The sequence below is a fragment of the Balaenoptera ricei genome, chromosome 5 (genome assembly GCF_028023285.1).
Source record: "Balaenoptera ricei isolate mBalRic1 chromosome 5, mBalRic1.hap2, whole genome shotgun sequence".
NCBI classification, from domain to species: domain Eukaryota; kingdom Metazoa; phylum Chordata; class Mammalia; order Artiodactyla; family Balaenopteridae; genus Balaenoptera; species Balaenoptera ricei.
The window spans coordinates 115,173,325-115,192,434 of NC_082643.1; the positions used below are offsets into that span (position 1 = coordinate 115,173,325).

A 19,110-nucleotide genomic window follows, 5' to 3' on the forward strand; every position below is an offset into this window, starting at 1 on the left:
TTAAAGTCAATATTTCACCCTAGTTGGAAAAATTAATGTAATGGATTATTTGGTTGATGTATATGTGATGTATATTGTTTTTCATTTTCTTTCTTTTATTTGTGCAGGCATGGGATGAGAATAAAAAGCACCTAAGCTTTTTTTTTTTTTTTAATACAGAGTAGTATGTATATCTTTTTTTTTTTTTTTAATTTATTTATTTTTGGCTGTGTTGGATCTTCATTTCTGTGCGAGGGCTTTCTCTAGTTGTGGCAAGTGGGGGCCACTCTTCATCGCGGTGCGCGGGCCTCTCACTGTCGCGGGCTGTCTTGTTGCGGAGCACAGGCTCCAAACGCACAGGCTCAGTAGTTGTGGCTCACAGACCTAGTTGCTCTGTGGCATGTGGGATCTTCCCAGACCAGGACTCGAACCCATGTCCCCTACATTGGCAGGCAGATTCTCAACCACTGCGCCACCAGGGAAATCCCAGCACCTAAGCTTTATATAAACATATATGATCCCACCATCTAGAGATAACTACTCTTCACATATTGGCGTATATCTTTTTTAGATTTTTGTTGTTTTGCAAATGTTTAACAAAATTGGGAACATGCTCTTATACATTATTTAACACAGCAGTACTTTAACAAGATATTTTTCTTGATACAGTAAAAATGAGATAAAGTTTTAAATTTAATTGTATTCTGTTCTATGTAGTAAATATAGTAAATTAACTTATTATTACAGGTGTAGAAAATATTAGGACCAATAGAAAAATATTGGTTGACTAAACACTAAGTTTAAAAATCTGGAGTGTTTATATTCTTATGTAAGTTTAGTGGTTTCTTTTTTAAATATAAGATACTATATATTGGAGAATTTAAAGTTGCTTTTGAGGAAATGTTTTTATGCCACAGGATTGATTGTAGTTTTTAAAGTTGTTTTCCTGTTTTTCTTCCCAGATCCAAGTATTTTAGAACATGCTCAAGAGGTGAGCACTTAACTATAGAGGTAAGTAGAGTCGTAAATCTGATTGAATAAAACTACCTTCGGAAGGGCAGGAGAGACACTTTTTTTTAAGTAAGGGGAAGGCTCTGTACCTAAATTTAGTATGGACTATTTATATTTCAATATTATTGATACTAGTGAATAGGGAGAGAATTGGAGTGGTGGGGGAAGCATGAATAGGGAGAACAAGTTTGCAAAAGATTAAGATCCCATTCTTCTAGTAGAATTGTTATTTCTACTTAAGGAGTGGTGGGTTTTTTTGTTTATTTTTGTCTTTTTTCTGCCCTACACAACTGAGGGAGAGGGTACACTTCTATCAATTATAGTGGCTTATAGAAGCCAGTGATTCTAGAGACAGATCATTGGTCTGCCCTAGTAGAGGTGTGGCAGAATCAAAACAGCAAGTTGATTTTGAGCAACTCCACCATATAATTTTTTGTGAGATATGTACCTTAGACAAATATTCATCCTAACACTCACTTTCTTGTTGTTTCAGTTTGAGAATCTAGTAGAAAGTGATGAAGTAAGTATTTTCACAGCAGTATAAAATCCATATTTGTTCTCATTAGTCATAAGTTCTGATAATTATTTTTTTTAATTTTTATTATATTATCTTTTATTTTAGAATTTTTACTTCTTAGTTGTTATTTTTACTTTTTAGTCCCTTATCGTTTCCTTCTTTTACTAATTTATATTAGCAAATTATTCAGAATTTTCTATTATTTAACATATGTAATACTATATATACTACATATATATTATATATAGTTTCATATATCAGTTATATATTATATGTGTGTGTGTGTATATGTATACATATATATAAAACAGGTTTTTAAAGTATTCTGTAGAACTTGAGGAACTTTAAAAAAAGATATTTCTAACATCTTGCCATCTTACCTAAGGTAAAATTCCTCAACAATCCAGAGTAGACCCATTGTTTGACCATAGTTTTTATAGATTTCTGAGGGTAGAATTTATACATGTTTGTTCTACAATCACTTTCTGACTTTAGCCATTATCTTTTTTATAAGTTATTCTTTTTGTTGATTTTTGTATTTCACCTCATCTAAAAATCAATTTTAAGATGCATCCCAAGTACAGAAATGTTAAAATGGAAAAAAAAAAAAAGTACATTTTAGAATTAGTGAAATATGGTATATATTTCTTATGCACTGGTATAGTTAGAAGAGTTTTAGTTTGTGTGTTAATTTCCAACTTTGCTAAACTAATTATATGAGTTTGTGTAAATTATTTAACCTGCCTTGGGCCTACTTTCCACATCTCTAAAGTGAATTTGACTAGAAGAACATTGCAAGTTATTTTTTTTCTTCATCATTTTTGTTTTTTAAGGAAAGAGAAAAATGTATTAAACCAAATTTAAATTATTCTTTAGCCCAGTATTTCCCAGAGTGTGTACAGAATACTAGTCTCAGAGTGTAAATTGGCATATTAAAGGTTCTGGGAAGAACTATTAGAGAAATTGTTAAAGAACTGTTAAAGAAAATTATTTAAACTTGTCCAATTTAGCATTTCCCAAATTAATTTGGGTATAAATCCATTTTTAAAATAGTAATAATATTTATTATTATCTGGTAGAATATATTTGAGGACCTGTCTTAGCCTTTTGTTTCCCAGTAAAATTTCTCCCAAATATTTTAGTGTTTCATAGAATCTCATTTCTTTCCCTTTTCAGAAGTAGCATTAATTTTGTGTATTTTTTTTTTTTTTAATAAATTTTTATTTATTTATTTTTGGCTGCATTGGGTCTTCGTTGCTGCATGCGGGCTTTCTCTAGTTGCAGCGAGGGCTACCCTTGGTTGTAGCGTGCAGGCTTCTCATTGCAGTGGCTTCTCTTGTTGTGGAGCACAGGCTCTAGGCTTGCGGGCTCTAGAGCGCAGGCTCAGTAGTTGTGGCACATGGGCTTAGTTGCTCTGCGGCGTGTGGGATCTTCCCGGACCAGGGCTCGAACCCGGGGCCCCTGCATTGGCAGGCGGATTCTTAACCACTGCGTCACCAGGGAAGCCCTGTGTATTTTTTTAAACAAACACTTAACATGATATTTTTAAAGTTTCTGACAAGTACTAAATGTAAGATTTCTGTTAACCTTCAATATAGTTCATCCCCCCATCATACAGCTTTTTAAAAGAATGTGTGATTCCAAGTGTTTTCCTAAGGTGCGTTTTGTTTGGTCTGAGTTTGTTTGTTTGTTTGTTTTGCTAACCAGTCTTTTCCTCTCTCATGTCATAGTTAGTGTTTGGTTTAGTTGAATGTCACATCCTGCTTTGTAGTGCTTTTTCCTAAGTTAATTTGGACCATTTGAAATTTTATTTCTGCTGTTACTTAGTCATATATTTTAATTGTGAGATGTGAATAGCACAAATGTGTAAGAAATGCATAAATCCAAATCAGTCTTGAAAGTAGTTACAGTTTGCTTTGGAGGAAAAAACTATAGGTAATTTCAGAATCCCACAAAAGAGAACAAAAGCAGTCTCGTTATTTGTGGTAGTTAGATTCTATGAAGTTGCCGTGAATACTGAATTAGTAGATACTGGAACATTACTCCTAGGGGAAATACAGAATTAGCTTCCTACAAGCTTCTGATCACAACATTTTCCTCAACTGATCAATATACAACCTTGTTTTATGTTTCTGTTTGACGCCTTATTTTAATGTATATTATTGATTCATTAACTTTGAACTCACTACCAACAGCACTAATAATTCATGCCTGAATGAAGCTTATCTAACACATGTATGTGTAGGCACATGTAGGCATGTCACACCTTCTTATGATTAGGAACAATAGACAGCACTTCAGCACTACACATGGGGATCATTTTAAACAGCAAAATCAGGAACAAAAAAGCACAAAAATGCAAAAAGTGACAACTGCATAGGCTGCAAAGAGGGCACAGTAAGAGTGCCGAAACAGGAAGGCAGAGCATCACCTTCTACTTCAACTGGGAATGTGTATGTCAGGCAACCAGATTTTTTGCTGCTCTGTGCATGCCCATGAATGACCATAAGAGTGAGGGGAGCATTGGTTTTGATGTTGGAAATAAATTTTAACTCATTGGTGAATTTGCAAATCCAGAATCTGCGAATAAAGAAGATCAGTTGTAAATGATGAGAACATAGAGAATATGTTCTCTAGTACCATCTTGAACCCAGAAGGTCATTTGGTGTAGAGTAAATATTTGTTATAAAAAATTAGGAAATGTCCAACAATTGGTTGCTATATAATTAAGATAGTTATTAAACTAAATTTTGCCTTTGAGAAATAGTAAAATGTTAAAGCTTTTTGTTTAAAATACTTTTAATAATGAAATTTGTTACCAAGGTAAAATAGATAAGCAGAAAATATTTTGATTAAGTAAAAATTTTATCGGCTTGCCTTAAATAGAATTCAGCTAGTGAAATTTGTATAATTGTTTAATTAATTCTTGCACAGGGGGAAAGCCCAGGAAGCAATCATAGGTAAGGCTTTTTTTTTTTTTTTTAATAAAACAAACGACTTCTATGTGAACTATAAGAAGCTCTCTGAAAATCCAAGCTCTGTCATTTGCTTGCTTTGAGGCATTGAACAGTTTACATTTCAGGACCTTGGTTTTCTCTTTCTATAAGATTGAGGCAAATAGTAACATATCTCAAAAGGTTGTTTTGAACATTAAAGAATTTAATCCACATAAGTGCCTATGTGCTTTCCTACTGAACCTAAGTTGTTATGTGTATTTTAGTTTAAAAAACCTATTTAATATATTAATATTGATAAGTACATTTCTTTGAATTTGTAAAACTTTATCCCCCCCCTTTTGCTTCCTTATGACATTCTGAAACTTGTTTTACTAATCATGTTTTTTACTTTATATAAGTAATACCTCAAAAAACAAACAAACAAAAAGCCCTAGGCAGAAGTTAGGGCTAAAGGAACAAAAGTAGGAGGAGACATTACCTTATACATGGCTGGTTATAACCATGATAATTATCAAGACCTGAAGTTGGGGAAGGGGGAGGAAGTGGGGTGATTGGAGCAGGGAGAGAGAGCAGTTGGTCTGAAGACTGAATAGGCAGACACTAGAAGAGGATTCAGAAGATAGCCAAGAAGCAGTGGACAAAAAGAACCAGGAGAGCATAGAAAGCCAAGGGAGGAGGTAGAGACAGACTGACAAATGGAACGGAGGGAATGGTCAGCATTGCCACATGGAACTGAAGAAATAATATAAGGACTTAAACTGTCTCATATTTGGCAACATAGAAGCCATTGATTACCTTTGTTAGAGTTAGTAGAGCGATGAAAGCAGAGGCAGACTGTTGTGAGTTGATGAGAGAATGGGAAGTAAGGACATAGAAGGGAAGAGAAACACAGTTGTTAGGAGCAAGGAGCTAGACTACTTGGGTTCAAATTCTAGCTTTGCCACATACTATATGACTTACTTGGACATAATCTGTCTTCATCTCATTTCCCTCATATGTATGATCTCTGTATCTACCTTACAGGGTTGTTTGGAGAATTAAAATTAGTCAATATATGTAAAGCGCATAGAAAAGAACCTGACACATAGTAAGTGCTAGATGTGCTATCAATAAACTTTTAATTTCAGACATTTTGGCTGAAATGGGAAGGAGAGAGGGAGCAGTAGTTAGAGATAGGTATAGGTCAAATGAAAGTTTTTCCTTCTTCCTTTCTTCTTTCCTTCCTTTCTTCCAATCTTCACAAGGAAGAGAGGTGAAAACAGACAAAAAGAGTAGACTAAAGAAAAGAGGTACTAATTGATGGAGCAATGTCCCACAGAATTCTCTGGAGTGAAGGTTGTGTGGGGTAGCATCAGTGATGAATGAATCAAGTATAAGTGTGACAGGTGACCTTGAATAAATTAAGGAATACCACCTCTTTAGAGGAAGGAGGGAAGAGTAGGGAGGATAGACTTAGGTAAGAGGAGGACTGGCAAGAAGTTGAGGGATTTGATGGTTGGAGACAGGCTCGTCATGTCTCAGAGTGGGGTGAAATTGACTTCTAAGAGAAAAGAGTTTGAATGAAGAACTTAAGGAGTGTGTTTGTGAAGATTTTGAAGTAGTTAGCATAGGATGTGAGAGGGAGTTGGCCATGTATAAGTAAAGGGTTATTGCTAGGGTCAGAGGGCCAAACAGATGTTGGATTTTCTCTCGCAGCTCTCAGCAGAAAGAGCTAATCATGGAAATGATCCAAGTTCAGAGAATGAGTAATCTGGGTGAATAAGGCATAATGACAGGTGTGCAGGAAGGCGAGTATGTGGGTGAGAAAGTACTTCAGATTTGCCACAGAGTCCACACTGGTTGTAAGTGAAGTAAAGCCAGGAGAGGATCAGGATCGATAAACTGACAGAAAAGGGAGGATCAAGGGCCTGGGGTGGTTAGAGGGATTGAGCAGGATAAATAGAAGGGCAGTGGGTATGAGAGTTAAGAGTTCCAAAATGATATGAGGGCTGAGATCAGAGTATAGTATACTGAAGTTTATATTTTATGATGAACATTTTGGGATATAGTCAGATGGCTGAAGAGCCAAAGTAAAGGGAGTCCACATTTCTTTAAAGTTGATTATAGGGCTAAAAAAAGGTACTCTGATAGTATATCATCTTATTCAACTTATATGCCAAATTATAACAAGTATTAGAATGTATCATTTTTTACTCTGACAATTGAAATCATAGCATCAAATTGCTTTAATACATTTTTGACAGTAAAATTTCAGAATTTCACTGATTTTATGAGTATTTTATTTAACTTGGACTCATCAGCCCTTTTTTTTTTCCTTTTCTTTCTTTTTCTGCCTTATTTTTCTCTGTAGGCCTCTTACTGAGGAAGAAATTGTTGACCTGAGAGAGAAGCATTATGATTCTATTGTTGAAAAACAGAAAGATCTTGATATGAAAATCCAAAAAGAGGTAAATAGTCTTATGTTGCTTAAGTATATATTATAATAAAGTCTCTGTTTATATGGGAAAAGTATCATTAAATAATATATTGCATGTGAACACTCATTGGACCTAAATTTAGATATATAGAGGTGAAAATGATTTAAAAGTTAAAAAATTATTCCAGCCTATAATAATTTGGTTTAGTTTGGTTCAATTTATCAGAAATCATATGCTGCCAATAAGTGAAGAGAATACATTCTTCTGAAAATAATTTCTTAATTCACAAGTAGGGACTCTGGCAAGATACATGCACCTTTGTGTTTAAAACTAAAAATTACTCTGTTTCACAATAAGTGGTTTATTTTTTTAAATCTTTTTTTTTGTCTTGGATTTATTTATTCTTAGTAAGTGAACCAAGTACTTCTAACAATCATAAATGTTATATTTACTTTAATATATTTACAGAGGTGGCCTGTAATTATAGTTTTGCATTCACTAAACTAAATGGAATTAGTCATATCCCATTATACATTTAAAAATAGTCTGTTTAATCACCAATTAGTGATTTCAACAGCATTAACTTAAGCTACACAATAGATGCTAATATTAGGCTAAAGAAAAATATTGTGTTGAAATTTGATTCTTAAATTTGATTTGACTTGCAGTAGATTATCATTAAAGCAATTCGTATGCTATTATGAATGGCAGGAACTTAAATTTGGAAGTAATTTTTTAATAACTTGATGGTAATAAAATACAGGACATGTGTATCAATGCACCATGAACTTTGTGAAAGCTTACTTCGCTTTGGTAGGCAGTGATATGATTGACCTTAGTTTTAAAGACCTTGGACTAAGGAGGGCCCAAACCATGAAACTAATCAGGGTGATCTGCATTGGAACGATTGTTGAGAATGCACATCACTGCATATTCTAAAGAAAGCAACAGTTTTGTATTTATGCAAACTAGATGCTCTACTTTATAATTCAACTTCTAAAGAATTCTGTAACATGTTTAATATCATTTGAATTATTTTGTAAAAAGAGAAATTGAGAAATCACAGAAATTTTAATTCTATTATGCTTTGTAGAGCTCAGTTATTTTTTTTAATAATTTATTTTTTATTTTATAAATAGAAACATTTTATTTTTAGAGCAGTTAGACAGGTTCTGATTTTTGTTAATCCTTATTGTTTTGTTCATGTACAGTTAGCCTTACAAGAAGAGAAGTTAAGACTAGAAGAAGAAGCTTTATACGCTGCACAGCGTGAAGCAGCCAGGGCAGCAAAGCAGCGAAAGCTCTTGGAGGTGAGGGGAAAAGACCCCGACATATATTAGGGCTGCTTTTCTCCTGATTTTCTGTGACAAATCTTAGTTGGGACTTTTTTCCCCTAGAATCAAGGGCTTCTTGTTTAACAACAAATGTATTTATTCCTATACTCTTAGGAATTTTAAAGGCAAATTAGTTGGTCTTTAACAGCTAGAAATAACATCAAATTATATGCTTGATACTGAATGCTGTTTAACTTTAAATTACCAGAAGCTAATTCTTGTTTATCCCAAAAATGAACTTTATACTTTTCCAAAATTCAGCATTCTTTTGGAAAAATAAATATACTCTTAGATGAAACATTGCAAAACTAACCTTTAAATATCATTTCTGCAGCATTTTTTAGTTTATTTTTGTGAGTTTTTTTTTTTAACAATTTCTTGAACTGCTAGACTTTCTTATACTTCCTAAAATTGGGTAAGCTGAGCAATTTTGCCCCATAGGAATACTCTGTATTTCTCATCTTTATACTTGTGTCTTTGGGAGATTGGGAGTTTGGGTCTTGGGAAATCTTTGATGTATTATCAGAAAAAACAACAGATTTATCACATCTTACCATGCTGTATTCAAACATGGCATTGTCATAATGCCAGACAGCTATTAATAATAGACATTTATGGAGCCCTGGCTAAGTGTCAGGAACTGTTCTGATTAGTTTACATGTTTTACCTTGTTAAATCGTCACAACAATCCTAGGAGAAAGGTAGTGTTCTTAATCCCCATTTTATAGGTGATGAAACCAAGGGACAGAGATGTTAAGTAACTTAAGATCCTACAGCTAATAAATGGCAGAGCCAGAATTCAAGCACTGCTTAGCCACTTTTCTATTTAGTATCTTCCTCCCTCTTTTGCCTGTGTGAACTCTACTGCAGTGTTAACTGAAGTGTAGTACAAGGATTATGTCACATAATAATTACTGTAACTTAGATGAACTAAAAAATCATGTATCATGTTTCTGTGATTTCTATGGGATCCGTGCTCTTCATCTCTCTCTCTCTCTCTCTTTTTTTTTCCTTTTTTTTTGGTGTTTCAGCAGATTAATTAGATTATGTGAAGGAGTATCTTTTTTATTTTTATTTTTTAGTAAGTTCTAAGTAATGGGAAAGTTTAAAAATTAACTCACCTTCTACTAAGAAAAGAAAGTATCTTTCTGGTTATAATTTAGACATCTCTTTTTGCTATAATAAATTCTCTGCTGCTCACCTTTTAAAGACTAAAATGATTCCATATGCAAAATCTGAGTTCTTGAGTTTTTTCTTCCTTGAATAAATATTGATATGGGAACACATAGCAGTCTGTACAACATACGTGACACACAAAGATATACAGATACATGCAAATTCATTTGATTTTAACAGTAGCCCTATGAATTTGCTAGGACAGTATTATAGCCATCTGTAATTTACAGATGAAGAAACAGAAAATAAAGAACATGCCAGGGACATACAGTAATAACTGTCAGAGCCATAACTCTGACAGGTTTTCTAAATCCTTTGTTTTTATTATTTCTGAGTCAAGCCAGCCAGGTCTTTTAGATCTTTTGTTTAATTGCTACTTATTTCACCCAAAATAGAACTTCATATACCATTTTAACTATTACTTTCTTACCCCTCATCTTTCAAGTTATTAGAAGTTCTTAGGTGTAATAAGGAAGTCAGATACACCAATATATATTTTTAAAGTTATTTTTTAATAACAGTATGAATATTCTGACCACTTAAGGATTATACACTGAAAAATTGAGAGAAATTCTACCCATGAATAAGAGGACATAGAAGTGGACAGTGATTAATTTAAGGGAAAAAAAACTTCAATAGAATAACTTTTAAAGTTTTTTTTTCCCCTGAAACTAGAAAATAACACTTTTTGGCATTGCATGAATAGTGTTAAAAAACATAATTTTACAACAGAGTGATTTTGTGTTGCATTATGTTTCCAAAGCAAGAAAGACAGAGAGTTGTGCAGCAATACCATCCTTCAAACAGTGGAGAATATCAAAGGTAAATAGTGAAATACACTTCTTCCCTTTGTGGTAGAAAATATTATTTCCAAAGAGAACACAGTTCACCTCTGGATGCTTATATACATATTCATGTGTATATGTTGCATAAAAAATGATTGCTTCTTGAAGACACTTGTAAGAATACTGAGAACATTTGCTTTCTTTATGTTGGAAAATGATCATCATTTATTTTAAATTGACTTTATTGCATTCTTAAGAGTGGTCACATCTTTCATACAGAATATGATGCAATAGCACACTGAATGCCTTTGGATAAATTGTTTATGCCTTGGTTGTTTGTGTTTTCCTTAGCTCCTCTCTTTTCTTATAATAAAGTTTATGTGTGATCTTGTTTTTGGCTGTGCCATGGGGCATGCGGGACCTTAGTTCCCTGATCAGGGATCAAACCTGTGCCCCCCTGCGTTGGGAACAAGGAGTCTTAATCACTGAACCGCCAGGGAAGTCCCTGTGTGATCATTTTTTAGAAGATACATTTCAATGTCACATTTCCAGGAGTATTTCCTACTCGCTCAAATAAAATTGTTCATGCTTCATTATTGTAAATTACAAGTTAGACTTATGGCTAAGCTTTGGATTTTGACTTCAAGACTAACCAAAATCTTATTATTTTTCAGTTTATTGCTAGCATTAGGAAAAGTAAGACCTGTTTTGACTAGGTTATTCTAATTGTACAGCAATTATGAATTTGTGTGGGATAGACCTTTTCAAACCAAAATGCCATCATTTAACTTAAGCATGAATTATGTTGTATCTACAATGAATATATTAAAAAAATTATTTCACTTTTATTACAGTTCAGGACCAGAAGATGACTTTGAATCTTGTTTGAGAAATATAAAGTCACAGTATGAAGTTTTTCGAAGTAGTAGTAAGTCTTTTAAAATATCTGCATTCATTTTAAGGTTACTTTATGCCACGTTAAACAGATAATTGAAGATCCTGGCTCTGTTTTTCGAGAAGAACTTCCTGCCCTTCAATTTGTGTTGCCCAAATAAGTCAATTAACTAGTCCTTAATTATACAATTTTATTTTTCCTTTTTAAAAAGGAGTTGGAGAAACAGGAACAGACTCACAGATACAGAGAACAGACTTATGGTTGCTGGTGGAGGGGGGAAGGGGGAGGGATTGATTGGGAGTTTGGGGTTAGCAGATGCAAACTATTATATATAGAATGGATAAACAACAAGGGCCTACTGTATAGCACAGGGAACTATATTCGATATAATAAACCATAATGGAAAAGAATATGAAAAAATATATACATATTAACTAAATCACTTTGCTGTACAGCAGAAATTAACACAACATTGTAAATCAACTATACTTCAATAATATAAATTTTAAAAATAAAAAAATAATAGGAGTTGGAGCAAAGAAAAACCTCAGGCTATTTCTGTAGATATGTATAGGGAATCAGGAATTCCTTTTTCCATTTCCACTCTGATCTCACCTCTCCTCCTCCCAGAAAAGGGAAGTAGGTACACAAAAGTATTTATTTTACTTACTACAAATTAATTTAGAAGATTAAACTTTTCTCCAAGTTTCAAAAGTCAAAACTCCTATGCTCCCCAGATACGGAAGCATAGTAGTGGTTCCTTTTGAAAATATAGGCTGCTTTTCATTTATCATTTTTATTATTTCATTTTTTTTTGCCCCCTTTTGTAATTGACTATTAAAAATACTGCCTAGAGTTCATCATATTTGAAAAATTTATAATTCATTTAAATTTGCATGTGTACTGTGCTATATGGCAAAAAAAAAAGTAAAAAGAAAGCGGGAAAAGCCCTTTATACTATTTCTAACAGAAACTTACCAATGTAATGATTTCAATAATTGTTTTTTATGATGTTATGATTTGAAGAGAGATAATTATTGCAAAATAAATGGTTGTAGTAAAAGAGTATAGCTCACCACATCTAATTGTATTTGGTGTATATTCTAGGACTCTCATCAGATGCCACAGTTTTGACACCAAATACAGAAAGCAGTTGTGATTTAATGACCAAAACTAAGTCAACTAGTGGAAATGATGACAGCACATCTTTAGATCTAGAATGGGAAGATGAAGAAGGTATTTTATATTTACAGTTTTACCTGAATATTTTTATTTGTGTTAATTTATAGAAATCTACTTTATATTTTACTTTATTTAAACTGAAATGAATGCAAGACCTTGAAAAATCAGTGTAAAAATTTCTTAGACTCTTATATTATTAGTGATTATCATTTGTTGTAAATTGTTTAGAAAGTTTCTTAATTCTTTTTTTTTTTTATTGTTTTTATTTTTGGCTGCATTGGTCTTTGCCGCTGCACATGGGTTTTTCTCTAGTTGCGGCAAGCGGGGGCTACTCTTTGTTGCGGTACATGGGCTTCTTATTGCAACGGCTTTTCTTGTTGCGGAGCACGGGCTCTAGGTGTGTGGGCTTCAATAGCTGTGGCACACGGGCTCTAGGGCACAGTCTCAGTAGTTGTGGCGCACGGACTTAGTTGCTCAGCGGCATGTGGGATCTTCCCGGACCAGGGATCAAACCCGTGTCCCCTGCATTGACAGGTGGATTCTTCACCACTGTGCCACCAGGGAAGTCTGAAAGTTGCTTAGTTCTTAGTGTTTCTTGAGATTTAGAAAATAAATGTTGTTTCTCATTTTAAGGTTTTTGTAATCCAGCCCATTTTACTCTGTAGGAATTGCTGCCCACTTGTGAGCAACCTAAAGCCAAAATTTAATTAACTTTTGGTTCATAATAAATAAGCAATTTGTTAGTTCTGTTGGTAGTACAAAAACCATAACACAGACGTGAGTTTGAATTTTACCTGGTATGTCTTCCCAGCTGTAGTACTTTAGATAGGTTTCTTAATCTTTCTAAACTGCAGTTAGTTCATCATAAAAAGGGAATTATAAACCTACTTTCAAGAATGATAATTCACTATTATATACTGATGGTCTAAAAAAGCTTGGCTCATAATAGACAGTCAATAAATATTTGAACAAATTAAATCATGAATGTTAGGAGGATTAAATAAAATTTATATAAAACACCCAGAACATAGTGTGGCACATAGCAGGTACTCAAAATTATTGCTAAATGTGGACTTTTTTTTTTTAATTTTTTAAAAAATATTCAGCTATTTCACTGAATAAGGCCCAAGTCTTTATTTTCATTTTAAGAAATAGGTAACCCCAAAAGGAAGAATCAGTTACAGAATATGGAACTTTAACTTTAATTTTTTTTAATATTAAATATTAAATATTTCATAGAATTTTGAGATGGAATAGACCTTAGATATCCTCTAGTTGAGCCATTTGTTTTATCAATAAAGAAACTGAATAACTTTAGCAAAGATTGCATTAATTTACTTAAGTCTTCTCAGCTAAACACTGTTTCCCCAACCCTATACTTTTGTTATTGTGTATTTAGATCCCAATCTAGATTTTAAATTTATTTTTATTTTAGCATCTTGTTCAATTTGATCTAAAGCCTTTCAGGTCTTTTAATTCCTGATTTGTCATCCTCACTGTATGCTAATCAAATTTTTAGATAACATGACTTTCAAGTTTGTTATTCAAGTTATTATAACAGAATTATTCAACTAGACTAGGTAGAGGACAGAACCCCTGTAGAAACCTGATGATGTCTAATCCAGCTTCCTTTAGACATATTATTCAATTAAATACAAATCCATAAACTTATATTAGTCTCCAGCTCATATTTTTATTGTGTCTATAAGGATGATTTAGTTTGCTAGGTTGAGTGTGCGATTTTGGGGGAGTGACAGACAATAGTGATAGATTTTTTTTTTTTTTTAATGTATTTATTTGGCTGCACCGGGTCTTAGTTGCGGTATGTGGGATCTTTAGTTGCAACATGCGAGATCTAGTTCCCTGACCAGGGATCGAACCCCAGCCCCCTACATTGAGAGCGTGGAGTCTTAACCACTGGACCACCAGGGAAGTCCCTAGATTTAAATGTTGTTTTATTATTGTAGGATCTGATTCTTTAAGCTCAGAAAACAAAATTATTGGGTGTGTCTAGAGATATTCTCTTATAATCTCTTTTCCTAGATTTTAATTCTATTAGCAGTGTTGATTCTGCACTCGCAAATTCAAATTTCTTTTCTGTCCTCCCTCTCTTCCTTCTGCCAAAATGATGTTTTTTTCTTCCACGATTCTTGACACTCACTTTACTGATCAATTTCTTTCTGTTCAGAATTAGATCTAGAACAGTTTCCCCTAGAAATGTCTCTACTTTGTTATACTAGAGTCAGACTAGCAAAAGAGCACAGACTTTGAAGCCAAACTGCATGAAATCTGTTTCTTGCCCCACCACTTCTATTGCTTTGTGACCTTGGGCAAATCACTTTCCTCTTTCTGCCCTAGTTTCTTCAGCTGCAGATGGGGGATAATGATAGTACTGTACGTAACTTCATAGAGTTGTTGAGGATCAAATCAGTTAATATATGTCAAGTGCAAACAACGTTACCTGGAACCTAGTAAGTGCTGGAAATGTGTATATTGTTATCATTATCATTAGAGTTATTATTATCTCTGAGAAATGAAATTGTCATCTAGGTAGGAAAGAAGTTTTGCAGACACACTAATTTGGCCATATAAGACTAACAGCAATTGAAATCCTCCATGCATTCTGCTTAACTTATGGCTCTTCAGAAATTTCATCTTACTAGATTACCAGTGTTGCATCAAAACTGTCCTTTGTTGAGTATTAATGTTCACTGTAGGATTATACCCTAACATTTCCCTTAAGAAAAGCTTCCGTATGACTGGCTTTTTAAGTTAATTCACAAATCAAGTCTGATAGTTTAAGTCTTTTAATATAGCTCTTTAAATCTTTACTGAGATTTCTAATAACCCTGCCCATATAATAGGAATGAATCGAATGCTTCCAATGAGAGAACGTTCCAAAACAGAGGAAGACATTCTCCAGGCAGCACTTAAGTATAGCAGCAAGAAGACTGGAAGTAATCCTACATCAGCCTCTGATGATTCCAACGGGCTGGAGTGGGAGAATGATTTTGTTAGTGCCGAAATGGATGATAATGGCAATTCCGAGTATTCTGGATTTGTAAATCCTGTATTAGAACTGTCTGATTCTGGCCTAAAGCAATATGATGTGGATCAACAAAAACGATAGGGAAAGATTATGTGATCTTGTTTATCAGTTATGACCAAATGTTTAAAACCAACTAGAATGTATAAATGGTTGTGCTGAGCCTTTTGTAAGAGGGGAAGTAAGAAACATGTTATAAATGCTTATTAGAAAGGAATAGGAATGATAGGTTATATCTGAATTGCTTCAGAATTAAGTGCAATTTCATCATCTGCCTTCTGCTTTTCAAAAACAATTTAATGGTTCTGTCATGTTATTAATTAAATTTCTTTAACTCTTTTCTTCATAGCAATCCTGTTTACTGTTTATAGATTTTCAGCTTTTAAAATAGTTTTATTAATTTCACCTTGAATGCTTTCTTAACTCTGTTTCAGTAGCTAACTACGAAAATATTAAGGCATTTTGTGTTAATTCTCAGCAGATGTGAAGGGAGCATGAGGAGGGACTGCCAGATTCAGATTCAGAATAGTGTTCCCTTTTCCAGCATTATTTATTCCTATGACTTACTTAAATTTTATTATGTGATAGTAAGCACAATTAATTTGAGTAGATGACCCGAAAGAAAGGCCGAAGTATCAATTTCTTTCTACACTTGTTGCATATCCTACTATAATAATGTTGACTCAATCTGAACAAAGTATATGATATGTTAAAATAATCTTTCAGAGTTTGGACACTTAAAGTGAGTAATCAAAAGATATTTAAGAAAATATATATACTTAGGTTTTTCACTTCCTTTTCTGTGCCACTATAAATGAACATTGACTTCAATTGATATAGTAAATTTCTAACTGTCATTTTTTTAAATTCTGTATTTCCAATGAATGGTCTTGAAAGATTTTACACAGAACATATTCTCTGTGCGTGATTTATTAAGAAAGGAAAACCTGAAAAAGGTAATATGGGTATTTCAAAGTAAATAAAATCCTTTCTGGTATGAAAGAATCCATTGATTTTATTAAGCTTTCCTTTGCCTTGTAATACAAGGTGCTTTAATGGGATGGAACTAAGTAAATCAATATATATAACTGAATTTTACGATATACAGTTAACTTTTCTTTTCTCTAAAGTTTACGTATCAATTTAAAAGGCCAAGGATATAAGACACTCCCTGATTGCTTGTCTTGATTTTGCTGAGGATTGAATATGACTTTAGTAAGCAAACTGTTTTTCAATTTTTCCTTAGTGTTTTTTTTTCTTTTTCTTGCAACAATGACAGTGCATGTTCTCGAAAATATAGGAAGGTCCAGATATAAATAGTAACTTAAAGTTCTTGCTATACTTTAAAAATATCATGTGGCCCTTTCAATATTTGAACTGCTGGGCAATGACATCTATAGTTTTGTCACCTTTTTTTATCTCATAGAAATAAATATGACACTTTAAATATGTAAATATATTAGGTAATGCTGTTATTTATGTCTCAACATAATTTAAGTTGTAGCTATGTCATTGGAACTATTTTAAAGATAATCTATATTCACGTTGCCTGTGTTATGCTTTTTAAAGTTTGTATACATCAGATGTATATTTTTGGTTTGGCATAAGCTACTATTGTAATTTTTCTTGGCATTTTGTTCATAAAGAATTTTTTGAAGGAATGGTAACTTCTCAAAGATTGTGAATAAACACATTTTTACATTTAAAAATAATAAATTATTTGATTATTACTAGTTTTACTCCATAAACATGGAACAGTTTTGACTCCTGACTTGTAATTATTTTATTAAATCTGCTATGAAGACAAAAAGGAATGAATTGGTAAAGCAGGATGGAACTAAACTTGAAAATGTGTTTGAACTGCTAAGAAAAGGATATCAATTTTCCTGCTTTATATGTTTATAAAAAACACTAGAAATAACATTTATTCAGCAAATATTGGAGAATCTACTGTATCTGGTAGGATGTTAGGGAGAGTGAATTGTATTTGATGTAGAATAGGAAGCCACTAACTTTTTGTAAGCCAGAGTGTACAGTGATCAGATTTGCATTTTCAGAAAATTCTTCTAGCTGCTATGTAGAGAATATGCTGTAGGAGGGCACAAGTGGATATATGTATGGTACTCCCAGTGGGACATGGTGTGGCTTGGATTGATAATTGCTATAGGAATGCAGAACAGATTACCTTTAGAGGTAGACCAGCAAGATTTTTTTTCAGTTTTATTGAGATATAATTGACACAGCACTGTATAAATTTAAGGTATACAGCATAATGATTTGACTTACATACATCATGAAATGATTATCACGATAAATTTAGTAAACATCTATCATCTCATAGATACAAAATTAAAGAAACAGGAAAAAATTTGTTTTTCTTGTGATGAGAACTCTTGGGATTTACTCTCTTAACTTTCATATATAACATATAGCAGTATTAATTATATTTATCATGTTGTACATTACATCCCTAGTACTTATTTATCTTATAACTGAAAGTTTGTACCTTTTGACTGCCTTCCTCCAAATTCCCTCTCCCCCTACCCTCCACCTCTGGTAACTACACATCTGATCTCTTTTTCTATTTGTTTGTTTGTCTGTTTTTGAAGTATAATTGACCTACAACACTATGTTAGTTCCTGTTACACAACATAGTGATTTGGTATTTCTATACATTTCAAAATGATCACCACGATAAATCTAGTTACTATCTGTCACCATACAAAGATATTATTACATAGTTATTGACTATATTCCCCACACTGTACATTTCATACCCATTACTCATTTATTTTGCAACTGGAAGTTTTTACCACTTAATCTCTCACCTATTTCTTTCCTCTCCTTACCCGCCTCCCCTTTGGGAACTACTTGTTCTCTGTCTTTAACTCTGTTTCTTTTTTGTTATGTTTGATCATTTGTTTTTTAGATTCCACATATAAGTGAAATCATACAGTATTTGTCTTTCTCTAACTTATTTCACTTAGCATTATACCCTGTAGGTCCACCCGTGTTGTCGCAAATGGCAGGATTTCATTTTTTTTTTATGGCTAAGTAATAGTCACACACACACACACACACACACACACACACACACACACACCATGTCTTCTTTATCCACTTATCTATTGATGGGCACTTTGGGTGCTTTCATATCTCTGCTATTGTAAGTAATGCTGCAATGAGCATTGGGGTGTATATATCTTTTCTAATTAGTGTTTTTGTTTTCTTTAGATAAATACCCAGAAGTGGAACTGCTGAATCATATGGTAGTTCTATTTTTAATTTTTTGAGGAATCTCCATACTGTTTTCCATAGTGGCTGCACCAATTTACATTTCTACCAACAGTGCACAAGGGTTCCCTTTTCTATACATCCTTGCCAACACTTGTTATTTGCTGTCTTTTCGATAATAGCCATCCTGACAGATGTGAGGTGATACCTCATTGTGGTTTTGATTTGCATTTCCCTAATGATTAATGTTGAGCATCCTTTTATGGCCTGTTAGCCATCTGTATGTCTTCCTTGGAAAAACGTCTTCAGATCCTCTGCCCATAACTGTAGGGTAATGCATTCAGCATGGCGACCTTGCTCACTTTGCATATCTGCATAGCCAACACTCAACTATAGTCTGACCCAAGTCTTGACAGAAACCCCTGCGATCCTTCCTGGAACATGGTAAGACAGGCAGTCTTAGAGGAGCCATCGCAAGGCCATTTATCATCTGCCTCCCTAGCTTGCAGAAGGCTGCCGTGAGGCAATTTCTCATCCCACTCCCTGGTTCCAGTGAGGCATGGGATTTCCACCTCAC

General features: G+C 33.5%; 1 protein-coding gene across 3 annotated transcripts in view; it reads left to right on the plus strand.

Annotated features, from left to right (window-relative positions):
* The window catches only part of AP1AR (adaptor related protein complex 1 associated regulatory protein), a 39,154-nt gene that overhangs the window by 17,513 nt on the left and 2,531 nt on the right, over positions 1–19,110 (plus strand). For 2 of the 3 annotated variants that reach the window (XR_009503357.1, XM_059923438.1), the window contains exons 2-10: positions 942–990; positions 1,484–1,510; positions 4,442–4,467; positions 6,815–6,911; positions 8,093–8,191; positions 10,155–10,213; positions 11,031–11,104; positions 12,179–12,307; positions 18,534–18,568. Coding sequence is in view for 2 of the 3 variants with exons in the window: in XM_059923438.1 (XP_059779421.1) it covers positions 942–990; positions 1,484–1,510; positions 4,442–4,467; positions 6,815–6,911; positions 8,093–8,191; positions 10,155–10,213; positions 11,031–11,104; positions 12,179–12,307; positions 18,534–18,568 (595 nt within the window). In the remaining variant the exon portion in view is untranslated. Of the gene's footprint in view, positions 1–941; positions 991–1,483; positions 1,511–4,441; positions 4,468–6,814; positions 6,912–8,092; positions 8,192–10,154; positions 10,214–11,030; positions 11,105–12,178; positions 12,308–15,117; positions 17,016–18,533; positions 18,569–19,110 lie in introns of those variants that run through there. The other variant, XM_059923437.1, reaches the window with a different exon arrangement.